The sequence below is a fragment of the Corvus hawaiiensis genome, chromosome 24 (genome assembly GCF_020740725.1).
Source record: "Corvus hawaiiensis isolate bCorHaw1 chromosome 24, bCorHaw1.pri.cur, whole genome shotgun sequence".
Taxonomy (NCBI): Eukaryota; Metazoa; Chordata; class Aves; order Passeriformes; family Corvidae; genus Corvus; species Corvus hawaiiensis.
Genome location: NC_063236.1, coordinates 11,017,864 through 11,041,132, shown reverse-complemented (window position 1 = coordinate 11,041,132; position 23,269 = coordinate 11,017,864). Strand labels below are relative to the sequence as shown.

The following is a 23,269-nucleotide window of genomic DNA, read 5'->3' as shown; positions in this document are numbered from 1 at the left end:
CAGACGCCGCCCGGCCGCCATCATAAAAACGGGTGGGTTCTCGCGGTACCGGCTGATAGAGCCGCCGCCTCCCGGAGCCTTCGGGGCTCCCGCTCATCGTGTGGGATGTGCTCGGGTGGAGTAGCGGTGATGGGCTTTACGAACAGGCTGCCCACTCTGGAGGAGCCCCGCTCTGGTCATCCCGGCCCTGTCCCGGCGTGCCCCGTCGGCTGTGACGGCCGGGAGGTGTAGACGGGAAGCACGGCTGCCGCCATCTTAGCTGCGGGCAGATGCCGTGCTGCCGCCATCATAGGAGCGGGCAGGTTTTTCGCTACCGGGAACACGGCAGTGGAGGACCTGCCGCCTCCCGGAGCCTCCAGGGATCCCGGTTGTGGTGTGCGCGACGATCAGTCCCCGCTTCGCCCTGGAGCAGCGGTGATGGGGTCGGCGAACGGACTGCCCGCTCTGGCGGAGTCCCGCCCCGGTGCTTGTCCCGCCCCTGTCCCGGCGTGCCCCGTCGGCGGTGATGGCGGAGGGTGGCGGTAGCGGTGGCAGCGGCCGGGGGCCGCCGTGCCCCGGGGCGGCCTCGGCGTTCCGGCGCTGGGAGCAGCTGCGGCGGCGGGCGGCGACGCCCTGGGCCCGCGGGCTCCTGGCCGTGGCCGCCGGGCTCGGGCTCTTATACGCGGTGCTGCGGGTGCCGGTGCGACTCCGGGACGGCCTGGCCGCGGGTGAGGGCGGCAGGGGCGGATGGCGCGGCGGGGGGAGGCGGACCCTGCCTGTGGAGCCGGGCGTGCGGGCAGGGCAGGCTCGGCCCGGATCTCCCGAGCATCCTGGCCTGTATTGGGAATAGTGTACCCAGCGGGACCGGGGTGGGGGGGATTGTCCCGCTCTGCTGGGTACTGGCGAGGGGCTCCGCAGGTGCTGTGTCCAAATCTGGGACCTTCCATTCAGGAGGAATGTTGCGGGACTGGAGTGTGTCCAGAGAAGGGAACGCATCTGGGGGAGGTCTGGGGCACCAGGAGCGGCTGAGGGAGCTGGGAAAGGGGCTCAGGCTGGAGCAAAGGAGGCTCAGGGGGGACCTTGTGGCTCTGCACAAGTCCCTGACAGGAGGGGGCAGCCGGGGGGGTCGGGCTCTGCTCGCAGGGAACAGGGACAGGAGGAGAGGGAACGGCCTCAGGCTGGGCCAGGGGAAGTTCAGGTCGAACATCAGCAGGAATTTCTTCTTGGAAAGGGTGGTCAAGGCATTGGAAGGGGATGGTGGAGTCCCCGTCCCTGGTAGTATCCAGGGCACTCGGTGACCTGGCACTCAGTGCTCTGGTCACAGTCTTGACGAGGTGGGGATTGGTCACAGGTTGGACTCGAAAAGGTCTTTTCCAAACTAATTGATATTTTGATTCTGTGAATATGTCCCAGCAGTGCCTGTGGGCTGGTCCTGCATCCCAGCTTTGCTCAGTGGCGTACTGGGCTCATCACCTGCCCCCAGGGCTGGGGACGTGGCCGAGGACTGTGCAGTCCTGGGGCAGCTGGAAGCAGCCAAGGCACTGCCCCGGTGCCACCTGCGTGCTGCTGTGTGCTCCCACCTGGAGGTCTGTCAGGCTGGAGCCCTGCCCTGGCCACCCCTGTCCCTGTCCAACCTGTGCTGCTGGCAGGTGACAAGGCTGATGTGCAGTTTGAGTCCAAACCACGGTCAGAGCACCACTAGATAATTACATTACCTGCATTATGCTCTTGATAGCAGGAGGGAGAGGTCTTTGGAAAATATATGTTAGCACTGAATATAAATTTGCATCAAAACAGCATGGTTTTGTCTTAAAGTGAAATAGTATGTTAAATTGGCTTGTTGTGGTCCACCAACCACTGTATGGGTGAAACCGTAAGATGCTTTATCTAGAAATGTACACTGATTTTTTAAAAATCTGGTATAAAAATTAACTGTCACAGGTGGTTACAAACAAAATAATATGTGGTGAGGATTCCCCCTAGCAATGTAGCATTATAAAGCTCCCAGGCCTATAGTATACTGTAGATTTCCATGATATTCAGCATTCTTTAATAGACAAGCTATTTTTGTTTTTCAGTTCTGCTTGTTAAGTCTTTGGTTTTGTTTCTCTTAACAGCGACCATGTTCTTAAGCACTTTGACTCCAAAATTCTACTTTGCCCTTACAGTGACTTCATCTTTTATATCTGGACTGATATTTGTAAGTAGTCCTTTTTTTTTTTTTTTTTTTAAACAACTTTAGCACCTCTCAGATGACTTTATGAGGGGTAAATGGAATGAGTATCAGACTCTAGAGGGTGCCTTTGTGCTGGGAAGGAACTTCTCTGACGTATTGTAACAACTCTTTTGCTGTGTGTTGTATGTTGGGACTGTATGAGTCTGAGAAAATAACTTGTATGGAATCCCAGGATTGTTTACCTCCCCTGACACAGCTCCAGCTGCTCCCTTGGTCACCAGAGAGAAGAGACCAGTGCCTGATCCAGGCACAGGATCCAAGTTGGTCTAGGGCTGACAGTTTGGTGTAGTCCTTGAGGGCTTGTGATATGCAAGTATTTTTAATAGCTTCAAAAAGAGGTAGTAGTATTTTTGGCCCAAAATTTCTGGTAAGTGACTGTCATTGCTCTTAACTTAGCCTTGTCTCTTTGTTAGCCTCTTTCTTTCTGGTTAGCAGAACATCTCAGTTTAATGGGCCGTTTTGTCCTTTATTCTTTTAGATTATTTTTGTGAAATGAAAAAACTACACCTGTGTTGAATACTACAAATTTGGTACTACAGGTAGGGCTACAGCTTGAAATATCCTCACCAGAAAAAGAGGATATAATGTTTTTTGCCTCTGTTCCCAGTTTCCCTATACAGGCACTACTGAAAGAGTTTATGAGTTACCCTAATGACCTGGGGAGGGAGGAACATAACATTTGACTAAAATTTTGCTGTTTTTTTTCCAATCTCTTTCATGTTCTGTGAGTGATCCTGCATGACAAGACAGGCCAAACCAGATCATTAGTGTCACTCTGTCTGGAGATAAGTTCCATCCCTGATCATCTGCAAGGGGATGTACTCGCTGTGAACACTCTTCAGCTCTCGTGTTTGCTGGAAGGGTATCACCTAAGGAAGTTTCTGGTGCTTTTTTCTCCTGTGACAGGTGTTTGAGTGGTGGCACTTCCGGAAATACGGCACATCTTTCATTGAGCAGGTTTCTGTGAGCCATTTGAGGCCACTCATCGGGGGTGCAGAGAACAGCCCCCCAGCCCCGGCAGCTTTCTCGGCGGGGGAGAATGAGACCAGCAGGCAGAACATGCCAGGTGATTCCTGATGTGTCCCAGCAGCTTTCCTTAAGCTTCAAGGTGGCTTTTAATGGCTTTGCCTCTGCATTAGTGCTTGTAAAGAATGGACAAAACCTACATCTTACAAAGTGCTTTATTAGTAGTGGTAAAAATAAACTAAATAGTAATGTATTTTTGCTCTAAGCCATTCCTTGTTAAAAATATGATTTAGAAAATGTTATACATTTAGCTAAAACTTTTCAGTAACATTAGTTATTTACTACTGTAAATATGTGCAAGGTAAACATTGCATGAGTGTACATGGCGGTGTTCAATCTTCCCACCATGTGCTTTTGTACCCCAGCAATGTTGGGGAGCAGAAATATTTGTGGAATAGCAGAAGTTTATGAAAATGATTGTATAATAATAAAATAAAGCAGCTTTTGAAAGCACAAGTGTTTTTGTGTTACTGCATTTTAACGTCAAGGTAATATTTCCTGTGCTTTTAATTTAAAAAGTACTTTTTTTTTTTTTTTTTATTCCCCAGAGTGCAAAGTATGGCGAAATCCTCTCAATCTATTCAGAGGGGCAGAGTATAGCAGGTATTAATTATCTTGCTTTCCACTGCATATTGTTAAAATTAATCGGGGGCATGCACATGACTTCCTCACAGAGCTTGCACTGGTAATGTCAGGAGACAGCTGGAGACCTGCAAGATTATAGGGGTGATTGATGCCAATCCTGCGTTTAAAAGGCACCAAGCCAAGCTTTGGCAGTTTCAATGTTAAGAACAAAAATATTACTGTAATATCAGGGCTTTTTTGAGAGTAAAGTAGAAAAAAAACTTAATTTGGAGGTTGAGACAGTGATTCTCAATCTGAATTCTCTTCTTTTAAAATATATGGTAAGTCTCCTAGTGTTACTTCATGGAAAAAGCTGCTTTCTAGTAAGCCAGTTCCCAAGTTGTTTAGAACTTTACAGATTATTGAACAGTAGTACTTGGAACTTTGTGTTAGTAGCTTTAGTCTTTATTATTACAGATTTTCTGCACTAGGCACATCAGATATCCCCTTGGTATCAGCATTGCTGATTGCTAGGAATGCCTCTTACTGAAATTTCTGCTGTTTTAGGTACATGTGGGTGACTGGGAAGGAGCCTCTTACTTACTATGACATGAATTTGTCTGCTCAAGATCATCAAACCTTCTTCACATGTGACACGGATGTCCTTCGGCCTTCGGATACAGGTACTGACGTCTGTGTAAGGTGTGTAAGTGTTGGGCAGTGTCAAGTGCGTGTTTTTAGTGAACTTCAAAGTAGTGCACGTTATCATGTCAAATATTTTGTGAAACTGTGGCCTTTCTCAACTGCTGAAGTGGTTTAATAGATGTATAGAATCACAGAGGGGTTTGGGTTGGGAGGGACCTCAAAGCCCATCTCGTTCCACTCCCTGCCATGGACAGGGACACCTTCCGCTAGACCAGGTTGCTCCAAGCCCCATCCAATCTGACCTTGAAATTGAGTGGAAAGATGTTTTACCTTGTGCATTCTCTACAACTTTAGTGCTGTCAGGGTCCTGACATTTTTTAAGATCTCACACATTTCAAATAATTAACACAATATTGCAAACCTGGATTATATTCTCAACAGCCAAAATGTGGTCTCATTTAAACCTTAGTAATGAATAGTGCGGTCTCCAGATTTTTTTTCCTTGTGTTCCACATGTTTCGTGCAGAAAATGTTCTTTACCTGGTTATTGTCGGTGTGGGTGTGAATTATTGTCAGTTTGTCACATTCCAGAGGTGTTCCTTGTCAGCTGGCTGTGACATGTTTGATATGAAAGATGTGTTTTTATTTCACAAAAGGGAGTGTATTGTCTCGCTTGCTGAGCCAAGACTAATATTTTGTTTCCGAAAGAAAACTCAAATATTTTTCCACGTTATTCTTGCTGGACAGCAGGAGGTTTTGTTCCAAAAGAAACATGTATAGATTCTTCAGTTTTCTTATCGTCCTTGAGATAGGCCAGATATAGAACTCCATGAGTCTAAGGTTTTGGAGTTCTTTCAGAACTGGTTTTTAGTGTGAAGGTTAATAATTCTGCATTGAAAATGGTAGCTCTGAGTCTGCTGTTTTCCTAGAAGTTGGTTTTCAGTTTGTGTTTTCCATGTTTCCCGAATGGACGCATGGTGAGGAGGGGTTTAGAGTCATTGCACTGAAATAATTTTGAATTCAAGTTGTAGTTCAAAGGACACTTCTGAATAGATTTCACGCTTTTTACTTGTTCCCTAGAACACTTTCTAATAAGCTGATAAATTGTGTATCTTGAATTGGCTTTGCTGTGTGATGCCACTCAAATGTGCTTTGTAAATTTTTTTAAAAATTGTTAACCCTTTATGATCTGACAGTTGTCTAAAAATAATCGTGGAACAGCATCCCAGAATGGTTTGGTTTGGAAGGGACCTTAAAGCCCATGCAGCTCCACCCCCTACCATGGGCAGGGACACTTTCTACTGTCCCAGGTTGCTCCAAGCCCCGTCCAGCCTGGCCTTGGACACTTCAGGGATGGAGCAGCCACAGCTGCTCTGGCCAACTTAATATTTTAAGTACAAAACTCTACCTGTGCAAGACGCCACTTACTCCATCACTGTTTTCTTTGAAGTTCTGTTTGAAAGCTTTAAGTTCTCTGCAGGTCTATGCAAGAACCTGTGTTTAACAATTGCTCCTGCCAAGCTTTCAACAAGTTCTGGAAAATGTTTCCGAAAATCTGTAGCAATTCAGAAATTGTACATCTGCCTGGTTATGTAAGCTGTTTCTGTGCTCTGTGTAGGAGTTGTGAAATGGTCAGTGAGGAATCTTCCTAGTGGTGTTGCTTTCTTAAACTAGATTTGGGGCATAATGAACTGTTGAAAATTCGATGCTTGTGGTAGGAGCAGGCTGAATTTGAAACACTTGTTTGTTCTTTCTTACAACAATCATACAGCAAACAAGAATTTTCAGACCGGAAGGGAATGTTAGTTAGAGCTGGCTCCACGCAGCCGGTGTTGCCTCCACTGGCTCCCAGGTCTTTCCCAGGTGTCCATGTCCCTCACCAGCTTTTCCGTGTTTTTTCCTACAGTTATGCAGAAAGCGTGGCGAGAGAGGAGCCCGCAAGCCCGGATTAAAGCAGCATATCAAGCTCTAGAGTTGAACAATGAGTAAGTTTATAAATCCAGTTGCTGTATTTCTAGCGTGAAGGATTAAGTGGAAGGATAGTGAGCGCACTATCAGTTTCTTCATCTAGTAATTCACTTTTAGCAAAGTTCTAAAGAGCTTAAGGGGAACTTTTGGGACTGGGAATCGCACATGGGGCTGTAAATTGCACTGAAGTACTGAACTGTTCTACTAAAAACATGTTTTGTGCTGCTTTTTTTTCTTAAATCGTTGTATTAGTGGCAATAACAAATGAGAAATCTTATTCAGGTGTGGAATGGTCTAAATTGAATATGAGATCATGTATTTCAGAGATGGCATCGTGGTAGAACTGTGTTCAGAATTCACAGATGCCACTCCTGTAAAGGATTTAAAAATCCTGTAGCATAAACCAAAGAATTTCCCCCACTACTGTGATCTGCTTTGTTATGTTGTCTTGTTATTTTTGCATAAAATGTTTTTAAATCTCCTGATTTTGCAAAAGCAAACCAAACAAAGAAAAACCTTTCCAGACAGCTACAGACCATTTTTACAGTTTCAAGGAAAAGAATTTAACTTACTTTTGCATTTTTTTCCTTTGTTTTTTTCTCCAAATGCAGGGGGGAGGTGTGGTTTTTTTCTGTAGAATGGAAAAGGTTGCTTTTTTCCTGTCACTCCCCCTTTGAATTCACATCAGTATTTTGAAACTTAAATGTTGTCAATGCTTACATCTTAAACATAAGTGAATCTTGCCCATTTCTAATGCTTCTAACACTTAATAAAAATACTAAATGTCCTCCCTCAAAATAACTAATAGGTTTTTCTCTTACTTCAGTTGTGCTACTGCGTATGTCCTTCTGGCTGAGGAGGAAGCAACAACTATTGTGGATGCTGAGAAATATTTCAAGCAGGCTCTGAAAGCAGGAGAAATGATTTACAGAAAATCTCAGAACTGCCATTCCCAGAGCCCCCAGCATGAAGCACAGCTGAGTAAGGACTCTGAATCACATTAACTCTTGGGTTTGTGTGAGCAGAAATGTAAAACTAAAGCTATAATTAGGAGAGGTAAGGATTGAAACTGATAGACTAATATTTTTTTGTCTTTGTAATCAGGAAGAGACACCAATGTATTGGTGTATGTGAAAAGGAGACTAGCTATGTGTGCCAGGAAACTTGGAAGAATACGAGAAGCAGTAAAAATGATGAGAGATGTAAGTAAGAGTAAAGAAAACCTGAGTTAACCACTGTTTTCAGTCACATTGTCCAAACTGATGGTTGTAAGTTCATTCCTAGGCATCATAATTAATCTAATTGAATTATTTTCCCATGAGATTTGCACATCATGATTGGATGGGGCTTTGAGTAACCTGGTCTAGTAGCAGCTGTTCCTGCCCTTCTGCTATAGCAGGGGGTTGGAATGAGATGAGCTTTGATTGCTTGCAACCCAAACCGTTCTGTGATTTTATGAAATGATGCAATTCTTTTCATGCTGCTTCCATGCCTGCTTCTAACACTCTGAGACAACAGAACATTGAAAAATCCTAGATTATTGTACTGATTTCTATTAAGCATTTCAGTGATTCAACTGCAATACTGTATGTAATTTATTTCTCTTTACTGATTTGCAGCTGATGAAAGAGTTTCCACTTCTGAGTATGCTGAATATCCATGAAAACCTCCTGGAAGCTCTTCTGGAGTTACAGGCTTATGCAGACGTCCAGGCAGTTTTAGCCAAGTATGATGGTAAGTGATGCCTGTTGGAAAATGTGGGTATTTTTGAATAAGAGTGCAAGTGAAGTGGGCAAGGAATGTCTGTCCACAGGCAGGAGTCTACCCATGACCTCAGCAAGGTGAACAGATTCCCTTCATCTGTAGCAAACAGATACTTTCTGAGTGCAGGTCAAGTTCTCCTTTTGACTGCTGAGGTCAAATTTAGGCAAACTAAATTGCATACAAATTACTTTCTATGTTTTTAAGTTACTTCTAATCTGTAAAGAAATCCTTGCTTCAATTCAAGGATTATTTTAATTAATCTCTTCTGCATCCCTGGTTATGCCTAAATTCATCAGCCTTTTTCAGCCAGCACATGGCCCTGTAAGTAATTATGTAAATAAGATGGAAAAGGTACTTTTCCTTTCTGTCATCTTCGAGGCTTGCTCTCGTGCTTCTGTAATGCTGAGGTTGCTCGTCAGAGATGAGCAGTGTGCAAACATGCTGTTTGCCAGAGATCAGTGGTGTGCATCAAATGGTGTTGTTTGCTTTCACTTTCCATCTCAATTAGTAGGTTTCAGATATTGTGTAAGTCTAAGGAAAGGTTAATAAAATATATGCTTATTTTTTATTGCCCTCAGTTTTGCCACCTAGACAGTGCCCATTTCATGAGTATACAATAGGCTGCTGTCAAAGCAGGGCCTTCAATCACCTTTGGAATGGAGAGACATAGCAGCAGTATTTTATGACAGTTACTCTCAGAAGTTGTTGAGTTCTCTCTTATGTCAATTCTTTATTGCCTCAGGGAATCAAAGGGTATGCTATTTTTGCCCAAATCCTGTGCCACTTGTATATGGCCAACCTAGCACCCTGCTCCCATTCCTTGATCCTCTTCTGGGTGGATTCCTCTTAATTTATGAAAACCATTTGCACTTTGCCCAGTCCTTGCTTCTGTTAACACCAGGAATTGTGACACTTTCTTAGGGTTGCTGATTTTTTTCTGAGTGTCTGGAAAAATGAGTACAAGCTTCAAACTCCGTGCAGCACCTCTGTGTTTTGCTTGACATGACAGCCAGACTTGTAGTAAGTGATGGACAAGCCCAGGATGGGATTTACCAAAAAAAGCAAGAACCATCTGACTATACACAACATGGTACTTGGGAATTAGACCCCAGACTTTGTCTGCTTTTAAAGTAAACTTGCACTGTGGAGTGCTAACCTTCTAATCTGTAATTGTCAGCTCAAACTTGGCTTCAGATATTCTACAAAGATACAACTAACAGAGTTCTCCCTCGTAGAACTGCAGAAGAACAGAAATGACATTTTTGTTAAAATTCATCTACGTGTCTGTAACGTAATTTTTTGTGATCAGCTTCTGGTCAGTCTCTCAGCGTTGTATAAAACTGTGTTAAGGTACAGTTGCAAAATTAAGTAAAAATTAGAAGCTTACTTTAAATCTTTGTGGGTTAATATAGAAAATACATTCTGGTTTTAATTGTATTTATTGTAATTGTAAATTGTATTTATGTGTGCATTTCTTTGGATTCAGTTTCAGTGTGTTGGTACATATAGAAACAAAAAATGACTCTATCACCTAAATACAACTTTGAGTTTTCAATCTGAGACTGACTGGTGACTGTGCAAAGAAATTGAAAATTTCTAATCACAGCTGAAATGTTCCAGATGTTACATTCACTGTTTCCCATACCCAAGAAAAAACCTTTAACTCAAAGGATGTGGGTTTAAAATGTTTGTATTGCCTTAGAATCTTACAGCTTAATTATTTTATTTTTTCACAGATATCAGTCTTCCCAAATCAGCAGCAATATGTTACACAGCAGCTCTGCTAAAAGCCAGAGCTGTTTCAGAAAGGTAAGCAAAGACATGTGTGAAAACAATGGTTTGTAGCTAATCTTAGGTTCTGATGTAAAATATGAAGGAAAAAGGTGTAAATATTTTATGTTTTAAGATTACTTCTGAACTGTAGAGAAATCTTTGCTTCAATTCAAGGATTATTTTAATTTTTTAATCTTTTTTATATCCCTGGTTATGCCTAAATAAGTAGCTGTTACAATTCTAAGAGCAAGCTGAGTGTATTTATATATACACATATATTTGTGTGTGTAATTAAGCACAATTTAAATTTCCTTTTTAGCATCCATAAAGTTAGTACAGGTGAGGATGTTTTTCAAGAGCCCATGAATTGGCCAAGTGCTTTTGTGTAAATTCTGTTTTTAGTGTTTTGCTTGGGATTTGTTTTTTGGGGTGGGTGCAGGGAATTTGTGGTAGTTGATGCTGGCATTTCACTGTGCTCTGAGGCTCCACCTCCCAGCAGGTGATGCTGTAACAGGGAGCTGAAAGTCAGGGCACTCACCTGACATGATTGACATGAATTTTCATATGTCATATGGGCATTGGTAACAGTCAAGATACCTAACTTAAAACGAACATTTTTCTCCTAGAAGGGTTTGTTTGTCTTTCTTGATAAATCAGCCAATTTTTAATGAAATCCAAGTTCACAATGCAAATGAACACCTGGTTAGCGTTTATTATGTATTACTTTTGTTCAGTGTGGGTTTTTCCCTTCAGGTTCTCCCCAGAAACCGCCTCCAAGAGAGGGCTTAGTACAGCAGAAATTAATGCTGTGGAAGCAATTCACAGAGCTGTGGAATTTAACCCTCATGTTCCAAAGGTAAGAGTATTTTATTTCTTATTGGACTGCTTTTACTGTACTCTGAAAAATACCATGTTATAATATAATTTCGTTACTGGAGCCTTTCTAGCCCCATGTTTTCTTCAATTTGGTTATAACTCCAGCCATGGAGTTGTTAAAAACGTTAGTATTTGTATCATAAATGTTTTGTCACCAGATTTTTTTTTTTTTTTTTTTAATAATAGCTGATGTTCAAACAGGGTTTTATGCACAAAAATTTAAACTTGGAATTTCCTGACTCGTTGGGAAAATCCAGTAAGGTATTACTGAAGGCCCTTTACTCTCAATAAGGGTAGACATTAATAAATATAAGTGCAGATAGTTAAAGTCATAGAATAATCACAGAATGGTTTGTGTTGGAAGGGACCTTAAAGATTCCTCATTCCAACACCCTGCTTCCAAGTCCCTGAAGCCAAATTAAGTTCTTCAAACAATAATCACTCTAGTATTCCAAACCCCTTTATCCTGCTGTGCTTCCAACCATGGCTCCATGGTTATTGAAGGATCTACAGTCACTTATTTTCTTCATCCACATGTAAACAAGATTAAGAGTCTGTGTCACCACAGGCTAATGTCTGGCATCAAAACACAGATTCCACGGAGCATTGGGTGAATAAAATCTTGCATTGCTTTTTGCCGTACTAGGGATGCTTGCAGTATGAAACCTTGAATGCAGGAGGTTGGCTCAGTGCAGGGTCTAATCCTCTGCAAACGATGGTGGAGTCCCAGTGGCTGCTGCTGGGGAGGCTGGAATGATCCGGCCGCTCCGTTATGTCTGCCTGTCCAATCCAATAGAATGTGCACTGAGAAAGCTAATTGCTGGGAGAAATTGCTGCTTGTTTGCATGACTGATCAAGAGCGTAGCAAGTCCATTTCAGACAGTCTCAGACAGATTTTTCTTTAGCCTCTGCCTTTAGGGGCAGAAGATTATAATGCATTATTATTATCTAAAAGTTCTTTTGTTTTGGGTATCCTCCAGTTGTTTCTGAAGCCTCATATACCTTTTTAAAGAAGTTAAGAGATCATTTCAAACAGGCTGTTAAAATATGGTCTCTAGTTCTGCAGACAAATGCAAAAACTGATTCCAGGTTTCAGTAATTTGATTTTCTCTTCTAATTGTACATCTCTCCATTCTTCATGTTTTTTTTATTACAATATTGCCTCGAGGCACCAGTTGATTAGATGACAGAGCAGAATTTTATTGGTGCAGGCTGTTTAGAACTCTGAAATGTTTATGGTCAAAGCAAACAAGTGAACAAGGGCGGAGAAGTGAAGCAACTCGCCCAGTGGATCACAGAGGGGGAGGAAAATCTGATCTGTCCCACAGCCTAAAAATAAATGAGTATGTAACGTAGAAATCCCTTTGTTCACACATCTGATTAAAGTGATTGTACATAACATCGTTTTGCATAAGGAAAATAAAACAAGGTTTGTTTCTCTTTGTTCTGCTTTTACAAGGCTGGGGTTTGTTTGGAAAGTTAGAACCAGCTGGAAAACTGGTCCTCTTAAGCCATTTCAAATTAGAAATCCATAACTGCATTTTGGTACTGTATGAAGCAATCTTTTGCAGTCATCTTCTGAATATTTTAGAGATTTTTTATTGTGTATAAAGACTTCACAACCTTCAGTTCAGTACTGAGATACCTTCAGTACTGATACCTTGCCTGTTTCATGCTTATGGACGTGAAAACCTGCCAGACTGGAATTTTTCTGTTTATGTGATAACATGGGCTCAGAGAGAGCTAAAGCCTGGAGTTGAGCATTGGTGTGTTGTGGCAATACTTGTAGTGGGGCTTCACCACCACTCCTGCGTTTATATTCCCAGTTAGCATAATGGAAGAGTGGGCACTGTTGAGAGCATGAGGAGTCGGGTCAGGGGTCAGATATTTGAGACCATTTTCCCACAGCAGCCCTGTGTGAGTGATCCTTTACTGTGTTAAAAAAAAAAAAATTCCAAAAAAAATTGAAGAGGATTAGAGGGGATTAACAAGAATATTACCCTCTGGAGTGCAGGCCCAAGGCACGGAGAGAAGAACCTAGCCAGGCAGCAAATGTGCTTTATTTGGCTGGGGCACAACCCCTCCTACATTCCTTGAAGAGTCTGAATGGGAAAAGTTAAGTCCTCAAACTGGATTAGTAAATAATCTCATAGTTTGTGGCATCTGCCGAAATAAATCGGTGAGTTAGCTGCATTCTTACACTTTGGGGGACACTCCAAGGAATTGCCAGCTACATTGGTCAAAGATGTGCATTAACTTTGGCTGTTACTGAATGAGACACTTATGGTAGGAGAGAACAGCTCACAGGTAAATACTAGAGCTGAAATGGTCATTTCATTCTTGTAAAAAGTAGTCCTCTGTTTTTAAAAGCTAAGTTCAAATGAATACCTGACTTTTTTAATGTACCTTGAGAAAACGTGATACATTTTAAAAATTGCATGTTCTGTGTTGCAAAAGAAATGGGAAATGATGAATCCTTGTGTTCTTTGACCCTTCTGAGTATCAGATTTCCTGCTGATGGAGGGAGAGGGCTGAAATTGAAAAAATCTGAAATCAAAGATACTTTGTGGTAGCCCAGAAAGACCACATTAAAAGAAGATTTTCCTGCGTTTGGTTTATTATTCTTCCTTTGGTTAGCACACTGACACTTTCAGGTTTGCTGCTTATACTTTAGAGCTAACAAGTCCTCAACCGCCTACATTGAAACTTTCAGTGATGAAGTAATGAGCAAAAATACCGTTGGTTTGGGGTTTTTTGTCAGCCTAAATTTGTCCCTCATTGGTGTTGCACGTGCAGCATTATACTTAACGTCTGTTCCACAAGAATGTATTTTTATTTTGTCTTACTGAAGCTGTATGTTTTTTCTTGTTTTTTTTTTTCTTGTGTATGTGAAAGCCTAATTTAAGAGTCATATACACAGGAGTGTGTTTTTCTGCTTTTCATTTCTCATGTGAGTGCAGCCTGGCTGCTTTGTGGTAGAAACTTGCCCCTTCTACACTCAGTTACGCCCAAAATGATCATTTATGTTTCACAATAAAAGGTTTTGGAATATTCCATGTAACCAGGTGGGCTTTCCATTTTTCCTTTCAGTATTTACTAGAAATGAAAAGCCTAGTGCTGCCTCCAGAGCACATTCTGAAGCGAGGGGACAGTGAGGCAGTAGCCTATGCTTTTTTTCACCTCCAGCACTGGAAGAGGATAGAAGGAGCCCTAAATCTGCTACACTGCACTTGGGAAGGCAGTAAGTATCTTCTATTCTTTTCTTCTGTACAGTAGACTAGTCTCTCTGCCTTTACCCTCCTCAAACATGATTGGTTCTCTTTCTTTGTGAGAAGCTGGTCGCCTGAATAGATACAGATCTAATGTCACTCACCCTTTTTGCAGCATTTAGGATGATCCCGTACCCGTTAGAGAAAGGCCACCTTTTCTATCCCTATCCGAGCTGTACCGAAACAGCAGACAGGGAGCTGTTGCCAAGTAAGTGGTTTCTAAGCAGTAATGATAATAAAACACAGGCCAAGGACATATTCAGTTTGTGGTATTCTGTATTTACCTTACTGTGATTTTTTTAGTTTGAGCTTCCTGTGAAGGGGTTTCAGCTATTTGTTGATGTCTCTCCCAGAAGATCCTGAAGCACTTGACGTGTGTGTGTGTGGTAAATGTCAGCTTGATGCTGTAATAGCCGAAGTCCTTCAGAGATGAAATCTGTGTGTGGTACATTCAGACTGAGTCTGGCCAACTTTGAGAACAACAAAATGGACCATTTGTTAAAAATTGCTTTTAAAAGAATTTGTGGATTTGACTGCTTTTGTAGCAAGGAATCAATCCATGGTTCTAGGCCTGCACTGGGTATGCAGTAAAACCTGACTGTGATCTTACAGAGAATCTTTGGTTAATCTGTAGCTTCGTAGAACAGGTATTGTTTTCTGTCATTAATTCAATGGTCTGTATTTATCTGCTGGCTGCCTCCTCGAACTTCTTATCCATGTATTTCTACAGATTTATAATAACATTTGATACTGAAAAGTAAGTCTTATCCAGCTGCTCTTTGCTTCAAGGTTACTTTATGCAATTATGAGCCTACATGTTTTTTCCTTTGGGCAAGACAAATAAACTGTATCATTACTGCCTGTACCCAGGATATTTAGGAAAATAGCATTAATTTAGATTAGAGTTGAGCTGTTAATTATATATCTTAATTGAATTCCTTTGGGGTTGAACTTCTAGATCTTGAAGAAACACAATTCCCCTGGGACTGGAAAGGGCTACTGCAAAAGCACCAGCAGCCCCACAGAGACCACAGCTGCGAAAAGGAAAACTGCACAGACGTGTTTCTGTTTAAAAGCCTGAAGTTATATTTAAAATGTGTAATTTAAATTTGCCCCCAGACTGCTTTAAATTACTCATTTCTCACTTATGCAGGATATTGCACAAGGAATTCCTTGGTTAGCAACTAACCCTAAATTGTAGACTTCCCAGCATAATTAAACACCAACACATGCAGATATTTCAACAGGATCACTCACGCATTCCTGTTATGTTTTAAATATAAAACTACCTATAAATAAAATCATCTTAACACTTTTATTGCAGGACTTCCTTGAGAAATCTTGGCACTTAATTTTTAAAAAAATTTATCTATTTAAAATAATGTTGACCAAATCAATGATTCAGAAAACCTGGACTGGTCTGATGAGTAACGCTTCTCAAATGTCTGTGAACGTATAGAATTAGCTTTACTTGTCTTTACCTATTTTGAATTTGGTTTTAATTTCTCAGTGTAGGAAAAGCTACTGCAAAAGGAATTAATTCCTGTTTTTTAAACACTTTCCTAAATTATATTGCTCCATGTTTTAGAAATTAGGTGAGTTTCTGTATAGTATAAATCTCTGGGTACCATTAACATCTCTGATGGATGTTAGACATGGATTTCCAAATATTCTACTTAACTGTGCTCCAAAATCATATCATTAAAACCAAAACAAACCCTGAGCACTTTGCCATTAATGAGTTGCAAGAGCACAAGACACTTTCGGTGGGTTTACTCTTCTAATGGTGCTTTAATGTGCCAGCATTCATAAACAGTAACTGGGCGGGTAAAGTGTCTTTTTCCTCCTCAGACTTCAGTTTAAAAAGAATACAATTGTATTTTCTCATTTTACAGAAAAATGTTTATTTATAATTTTAGGTTTTTGTTAGGTTTTAAAAACAGCTTGTCAAGAAGGGCAGTTCTTTTGTAATTACTTATGTCTGTAGAAACTATTTTTTTCTTCATGTAAAAAATCTTTTCAAATCATTGGATAGAAATCAGAGCTGCAGGTATCCAGAGCCAGTAAGTAATTGCACATTCACCAAGCAGGTCCTCGGCAAGTGACCAGTAGTAGTGTCGTGAGTGCTGAAAGCTCTACATGCCACCCTTGGCCTGGCTAATCACCCGCTTTGGATTTTGTTACCAGAGATTGGAAATTGCAAGGAGCTGCTATGTACAGAATTTATAACCCAGTCCTGGTGCTGTTTTCTTTGAGGTCTGCTCTGTCAGCTGCTCTGAACAGATTTACTGTAGTCTACAACCAGAAGTCTTCAAGAAGTACTAAGAAATAGATGTATATATAACATGCTGGTTGTTTTGTACTTGCTCAGCTTCTTACAGAGTGTGGAGATGTCCTGTTCTTTTCAGGTAACAGGGTTAGAGCTCCAGAGAGTTGAAAGCACCTGAATTGTTTTAGTTGGTGTGGGTAATTTTGACAGCTTGTGAACTTGTTCCGGTTTGGTCAAATTTAGAAATATATCCTCTGAGAGAAGGCACAACAACCTCTCCCCCCACCAGGTTTGGGAAAAATAAATTTTCCTCAAAGGAAAGTGAAAGAGATAAAAACTATTTAACAAACACACGGGAAAAGGATAATAATGCTAAATAATAAAATTTTGCTGTGGAGAAAAAACCTGGGAAAATGTTCGAGTCCTCCCGTTGGTCTCCTTGGAGCTGGGGCTTGGCCCAGGGCCAGGCCCTCTGTGCCCGGTGGAAAGTCCTCCCGATGTGCTCTGATATTGAAGCAGTCCAGCAGAAAAGGGAGAAAATCTGAAATTCCAGGGAAGGAAAAAAAAAGTTCAACTCTCAGTGTCTCTCTCCAGAGAAAAAGAAACTGAAAAACTGGCCAAAAGCTGACTGGAAAAAAAACCTGCAAGCCGGGTGCTTCCTCGCTCCCCTGCCGCAGCTGGAAAAAGAAATAGTCTCTATCTCTGTGTGACCTTGAACAAACTGCAAACTGCTTTGAAAAAGTTTTGCTCTGTTTTTCCTTCCTCCTCTCAGGCTCGGTTTAAAGGCATAGAAAGGCACAAGAATTAATTTCTGGGCATAGGGCAGCGATATGGGGATACACATCATAAAGTCGCCCCAAGACAGAACTTTACAGGTGTTCCCTCTGTCCTGTTAGAAGAGTAGGTACCAGAAACTGAGCCTGATGAAATGCTTCAAAAATAAAGCCCATGCAAATGAAAAATATGACTGGGAAGAGAATATTAATAATGAAAACAAATATATAATGACTATTAATAATGAAAACAAGCATGTAATGTAGGGGAAAAATTTTTAAGTTAAAGTACTGGAACCTAAGATGTGCTGCATGAGTCTTTCCTTCTGAAAGTCCAGAAATGAGCTACAAGGCTATAAGTAATTCAGAAAGCAGTCCTTGGTTATCAAATGTCAACATTCTTCATTTTTTCCTTTCAGCATTTCATGAAGTCTCCGTTTACCCCCAGAAGGAGCTTCCCTTTTTCATCCATTTCACAGCAGGCCTGTGTTCCTTTTCAGCCATGCTGGCCCTCCTTACCCACCAGTTCCCTGAGCTGATGGTCACTTTTGTGAAAGCTGTAAGTACTACCTCTGTCATGGGGCTTGCTTAGGTTTCTCCTGAGTTTTTGGGAATTTTGATGTCCAGGGTGAAATAGCCTCTAGTCAGTCTCATGCTTGTGGGGCATAAATTATTTTATCTGGTTTGCAGGAATCTCCGTAGTGACAAACACAGGTTGAAATTTGGGCAAAATGTCTATTTTGACAAGAGATGAACTACTGCTGTTACATACCATGGCTTTAGTTTGCACTGTTACAGTGAGAGAGCAGCATTTCAGCACCAGGGAAATTTTTCCACAGAGCACTGTGTTGAGTATGGATTTTATCTGTGTGGAAGTGAACAACTGCAGTGGGAGAGCCTCAAAAATAAAAGCTGAGAAACAAAGTGCATAGGCAGCTTCCTGCCCCAGCTTCTCAAACTACTCCAAGCAGTAGGTTTGGCCTTTATTGAACTGTGGATCTCATGCAGTAGAGCAGAGTAGTGAATAAAGAGCTCCGAACTCTTTAAGTGAATCATTTATTCTGGCTTTGCTAATCAAAATAGAAGGAAAAAGACATTTGCTTCCTGGCTGGTTTAATGCAACAGGTAGTGGAGACCCAGGAGGAAAGCCCTTCTTTTTTAAGGATGCTTTGTTCCTAAAAGCGTTGGCTTTGCTAGTGAGCCCAGTCTAATGTCCAAGTCCTGCAGGTCTGAGAGTGGGGCCTCATTTCCACACAGTTGTGTTGATCTTTATGCTGGAAAATGTAGTTGGACATGCCAGTGACAAATTTCAGTGCTGCTCATAGTTGGCTGGGTTCATAGTAACTAGGGACTAACTATCTGCTTGATTAATTCTATAAGGGCTGCATTAGCAAAGTTGTATGATTTCCAAAGAGATACAAGGCCAAATGTTATGCTAACAAAGAATTGCTTGGTGAAGTTCTCTCTGCTGGGTTTCTTGAACCAAATAAAAAAAGAAAAGACTTTGTAGAATTGAGTTGGGCTTTGCAGTTGGGATGTCCAGTGACGTGTCTCAAGTGTGGGGAAAAAACTCCCAGGGTTTGGTCATTTGGCAGTGTGTTTATTTTCTTTAGGAAAAGATGATCAAGAGGGGTGCGCATTGCCACAGCATTCCCCAACCAAATCACAGTGGCAGCAGGCACAGACAGAGGGGTTCTTGACACTCTCTGTGGCAGTTTAATACCAGCAAAAGTTGAAATTGTGTACTGAGATCATCAGGCAAGAAGGGAATTCTGTATTACTCTCTTGAGATTGACAGCTGAGAAGGAAATACCAACTTCCAGTATTCTGCTAGTTTAGCTAGAATTAATGTTGACTCTCAATCATACTCTAATGATAAAAATTCTTCCATATTTTATTTTTAGATGATTGTACTCATGATCCCATTCCTGATGTTTTCAGAGGGATTCAGAAAACCTGTAAGAAACAATGATACTCAACATCAAAGTAGCATTTCTGGTTTTATTGCCCACAACAGGGGTGTTGCAGCTAGATGACTTTTAAGGTCCCTTCCAACCCAAACCATTCTATGATTCTGTGATTCCATGTTTTAGTTAATAGATTGCTTCAATATTTTAACTATAGATAATGCTGTGGTGGCTGCTACTTTATACATACTCTCTCGTCTTCTGGAGGTCTGTAGTAGTAGCATCTAGTTGAATTTTCACACCAAAAATGGAAGATCATCTTTTATTTAATGATACCAGCCTTTCCACTCAAGCAATAAATAAATAAATATAAATAAAGCAATTATTATTTGCTATATTGAGCATTATATCTTCAAGTAATTCCAGTGCTTTAAGCTTTCTAAATTACTTTTTCCTATGTATTTCATTACTTCAAGTGTTTTTCATCTTACTGTTCTTTAACTTATTAAATATAGTAATTTGAGATAATAAAGTTCTAGCTGGTATATTTGGAGTGCTTTGGCCATAGATTAAAGCAATGCAAAATGTATTTCCAAGAAACCTAGAACACGGTTTTAGGAATGGCAATTGGAAAGTATTGTGTATATGGAATTTTTCGCTGTAAATCTCCAAGCAATGACTCCTTAGATTACATTTCAGTTACTTCTTAATCAAACTGTTTTTCCAGCAGTTGAATCCACAGTGAGCTGAATGCCTCAGAAGGGGTTTAAGAAGTTGGATACCTTTCTATTGACTTGAAAAATCTGAGTTTACATACTTTCATTTGTTAGTGCTTGAGTTTGTTTCCTCCATAATAAATCACAGGGTAAACCTTGGCAAATTGCTAAAAATATTCCAAGTGGCCAAAAATCACAATGAAGCATTTCCTAGTTCCAACGTATACAGTGTGATACAGCATCCGCAGAGGCCGGAGCGCTGGCACTGGCTGCGGCAGCGGGAACCGCTCCTGCCCCCCGCTCCCAGCCCTGCGAACCGGCGCCACGGGGAGCTTTGGTGTCTGCGCGGCTCGGAGGGTTTGCAGGTGTTGGGGACTGGTGCTGGCAGAATGTTGAGCGTTTACTGATGCAGTTAAGGGTCCGTGAAGGTGCCCAGAACAGCTGTGGCTGCTGCATCTCTGGAAGTGTCCAAGGCCAGGTTAGACAGGGCTTGGAGCAACCTGGGATAGTGGAAGGTGTCCCTGCCCATGACAAGGTGTTGAAATTAGATGATCTTTAAGGTCCCTTCCAACCCAAACTGTTCTATGATTCCATGATAACTGTGCGAGTTGGTGCCGGTGAGGACAATGGAACAGGCAGTGGTAGGGGATCCACGGGAGCTGCAGTACCAGTGCAGGTGCTCCCTGGGCCTCGCTGTTTGTTTCATCCAGATTTCTGATCTCTTGGAGAATCACACTGTTTGTGATCATCAGACAGCTCTGTTTCTCAGTAGTTGCTGTTTAGAGTCTTCTCAGTAAGTGACAGAAGGGAGGAAGGTACAGGTACGCAAATGACAACAATTTGAACAGCTCACTGAACAAGCTGAAAAACACTGCTAGATAAAACAACTTCTGTTACAATTGCAGTCAAAAGGTTCTGATTGTTTTTTCATTCAGTATGTATTTTTATTTTTTAATAATTACACAGATGGAGAAGTGGGTGGATGTGTATCATCTTGCAAAAGTGAGGTTGCACAATTCCTTCTGTAATACAAAGACACCAAGAAGTCTGCAAGAACACCAGTGCTGCAGAGTGACAGCAGGCACTGTAAACATTTCTCAAGGAGTTCCTGAAAACACTGAACATACCTTCACAGAATCATGGAATGGTTTGGGTGGGAACGGACCTTAAGGCTCATCCTGTTCCACCCCCTGCCATGGGCAGGGACACCTTCCACTATCCCAGGTTGCTCCCAGCCCCGTCCAACCTGGCCTTGGCCACTTCCAGGGATGGGGCAGCCACAGCTGCTCTGGACGATTCCAGGCAGATTGATCGCATTTTTTACATCTGAACCTTATGTTACTGGAATAGACCAGTATAAATTATTTTTAAAATACTGAAAAAAATAGTGTAGCAGTGTTCCTGCTGTATCCTACTGAAAACAACTTTCTTTTTCAGGGAATTGGATAAAATCCTAAGATAGTCCCTGTTCCAAAGTGGTTTTATATGGATTGCTTGATATTTTCACAACAAAGAAAGAAGTCATGGGACTTAAATTAAAAATTGGCTAATTTTTATGATTGCGAGATTAGGAGAAAACATTTCTCATTCTGGCTGTTCCCTAGCTCCCTGTTGGAGGATTCCTTGCCATTTTGTCCATGGCAGCCATCTAGGGACATAAACTAAGGCAAAGCAGAGCTGTGTCTGGCAAGTCCTGCTTTGTGTGACACTCTGCTTTACTTTCGGAACAAATCCCCCTACCACTTTACCCAAAGCTCATTAAGTGAGACTGGAGAATTAACTTTTTAGCCAGCTGCTGAACTTTTCATATTTATAAACACTTGAGTCTTTTGCTTATCTAAGAGAAAATGTGTATAGTTTGGAGATGTGCACTTCCCTGCCAATGTGTAATGAGTGGTTCTACACTTGGTAGGAAAAAAAAAGCCTGAAGTTTCCTGTCAGAGCTGAGTGTCGATGCCAAGGGCAAAGGTTTCTTGCCTTGCTAATCTACATCTTAACTCATGCACTTAATGTGAAGGTGCCACACGCAAACAGGCAGGGAAGAAGCTCACTGCAAGGAAAAGCTCCTGCACTGCTGTGAATGTTATGTTTTAAAAGCCTTTTTAATGTAATATTTGAGGTTATGATAGAAGCCAGGAGGGCCAAAGTAAAAGCTTCAAAGTAAATGAGTCCTGTTGTTGCTAACTCATGAAATGAGGGTTTGCACAAGGATAACCCAAATGCCAGTGGAATATTTGGGGGATGGGTTGAGAAGGTGCAGGGGAGTTTGCACGATTTGTTTTAGCCTAATCTTACTTCTGGAACTGTTTAGATGGCATCTAGAATATGGATCCCGCCTGGAAGCACAGACTGGTCTTGGTGGATGGGCTGTTCAGTTTGAGGTGGTGACCTGTAAATAATCTATGCCTGAATATTGAAAAAATGAGGTGATCATTAAGGTCCCTTCCAACCTAAACAATCCTGTGATTCTCTGACAGATCTGCTGTCCTCTTCTCCCATGTCTGTTCAGCCCTGAAGGCCCAGTGCTGAGGCCCAGTGCTGAGGCCCAGTGCTGAGCAGCTGGAAGAGTTGTAGTATGGAGCAATGCCATTCTAACCCTCGTGCTTTTGCCCAGGTGCTGCGGGTGCTGTGGCCAGTGAGTGCTCCCAGCGTTCTGGCCTCCAGCTGAATGGACTGCACCAGGGGTGAGTGGACAAGGCTGGAACTGGGGCTTCCAGAGGGTTTTTCTTCTTCTGTGTGTCTTCATTACTATCTAATATTTACAACAAGCCTATTTCATGGCATCAGCAGTGAAGGGATTGGAGTTCAGTTGCCTTGAGGGAAAGACACCAGGGTAGTTTTTGTTCATACCTTGAGTCTGAAGAAGGAAGTTGGTTTGGAAACTGAGCTGATTTATTGTTGTGTTCTGTTTCTTCCAGTGCTTTGGGACACTTCTTTCACCCTTCAGTTTCACTGTGGAGCACACAGAGGTCCTGCTGCTGTCCAGCCCCTGGCATAAGCTGACTCCAGTGTGACTGGAGTGTGTTTTCCATGACAGCTTGATTTTATTCTCATGAGCCTCTCTTGGTGGTTCGCTGACCCCCAGTTGTGGGGGCCAAGGAAGAAATCTGGGCTCTTCAAACTGATATCTTTGACAGGCTTCCACATTGATGGTGCTTAACATACGAATTTCTTCTTTGGCCTTAATCTGTAATCATCTAAGAAAATAGTTCTTGTTGAGCAATAGTTTATTGCTCTCTAAATCACTTGGACAACTGGAAGCTCATACTTCCTCTGTAAGAAAGGAGAATACACAAACTGAGCAGGTGTTCGGGGTATTGATACTTCCTTCTCAGCTGCAGATGCACCAGATACTTGGCTTAGATTTAATTTTATAAGCCTTTTTCAAAATATTTGTTAACAGCAAAGTATGGTTCTGCTTTCTTTATTAAAAGGTTGCTACTTAACACATTGAATTTGTTGACTTCTTAAGTGTCTGTTTAATATAGATTATAATGTGCAAAC

At 41.8% G+C, this 23,269-nt stretch overlaps 1 protein-coding gene across 7 annotated transcripts; it reads left to right on the top strand.

Annotated features, from left to right (window-relative positions):
- The first annotated feature begins 281 nt into the window (after nt 1–281).
- Nucleotides 282–23,220, top strand: ST7L (suppression of tumorigenicity 7 like). 7 transcript variants are annotated; one of them, XM_048327741.1, is made up of 17 exons: nt 288–707; nt 2,097–2,179; nt 3,122–3,281; nt 3,790–3,844; nt 4,373–4,488; nt 6,357–6,435; nt 7,245–7,399; nt 7,523–7,620; nt 8,038–8,152; nt 9,919–9,991; nt 10,709–10,811; nt 13,922–14,072; nt 14,216–14,308; nt 17,562–17,701; nt 19,047–19,100; nt 22,380–22,449; nt 22,684–23,220. In XM_048327741.1, the coding sequence occupies exons 1-16, from the start codon at nt 506–508 to the stop codon at nt 22,431–22,433; spliced, it is 1,731 nt and encodes a 576-aa protein (XP_048183698.1). In that variant the 5' UTR covers nt 288–505; the 3' UTR covers nt 22,434–22,449; nt 22,684–23,220. The 7 variants fall into 7 exon arrangements, with proteins under 7 accessions (XP_048183701.1, XP_048183700.1, XP_048183697.1 ...); XM_048327743.1 differs by lacking the exons at nt 22,380–22,449; nt 22,684–23,220 and adding an exon at nt 22,077–22,373 and having other exon boundaries at nt 285–707; nt 17,643–17,701; XM_048327740.1 differs by lacking the exons at nt 22,380–22,449; nt 22,684–23,220 and adding an exon at nt 22,077–22,373 and having other exon boundaries at nt 287–707.
- Nucleotides 23,221–23,269: the final 49 nt, after the last annotated feature.

What these genes read in the sequence shown, in the direction of transcription:
- ST7L (XM_048327740.1), top strand. Translation starts at nt 506, where the DNA reads ATGGCGGAGGGTGGCGGTAGCGGTGGCAGCGGCCGGGGGCCGCCGTGC. An exon ending in AGAGGGGCAGAGTATAGCAG is followed by an intron (nt 3,845 to 4,372) that starts GTATTAATTATC and finishes CTGCTGTTTTAG; the next exon opens with GTACATGTGGGTGACTGGGA. An exon ending in AGACAGGGAGCTGTTGCCAA is followed by an intron (nt 14,309 to 17,561) that starts GTAAGTGGTTTC and finishes TTTTCCTTTCAG; the next exon opens with CATTTCATGAAGTCTCCGTT.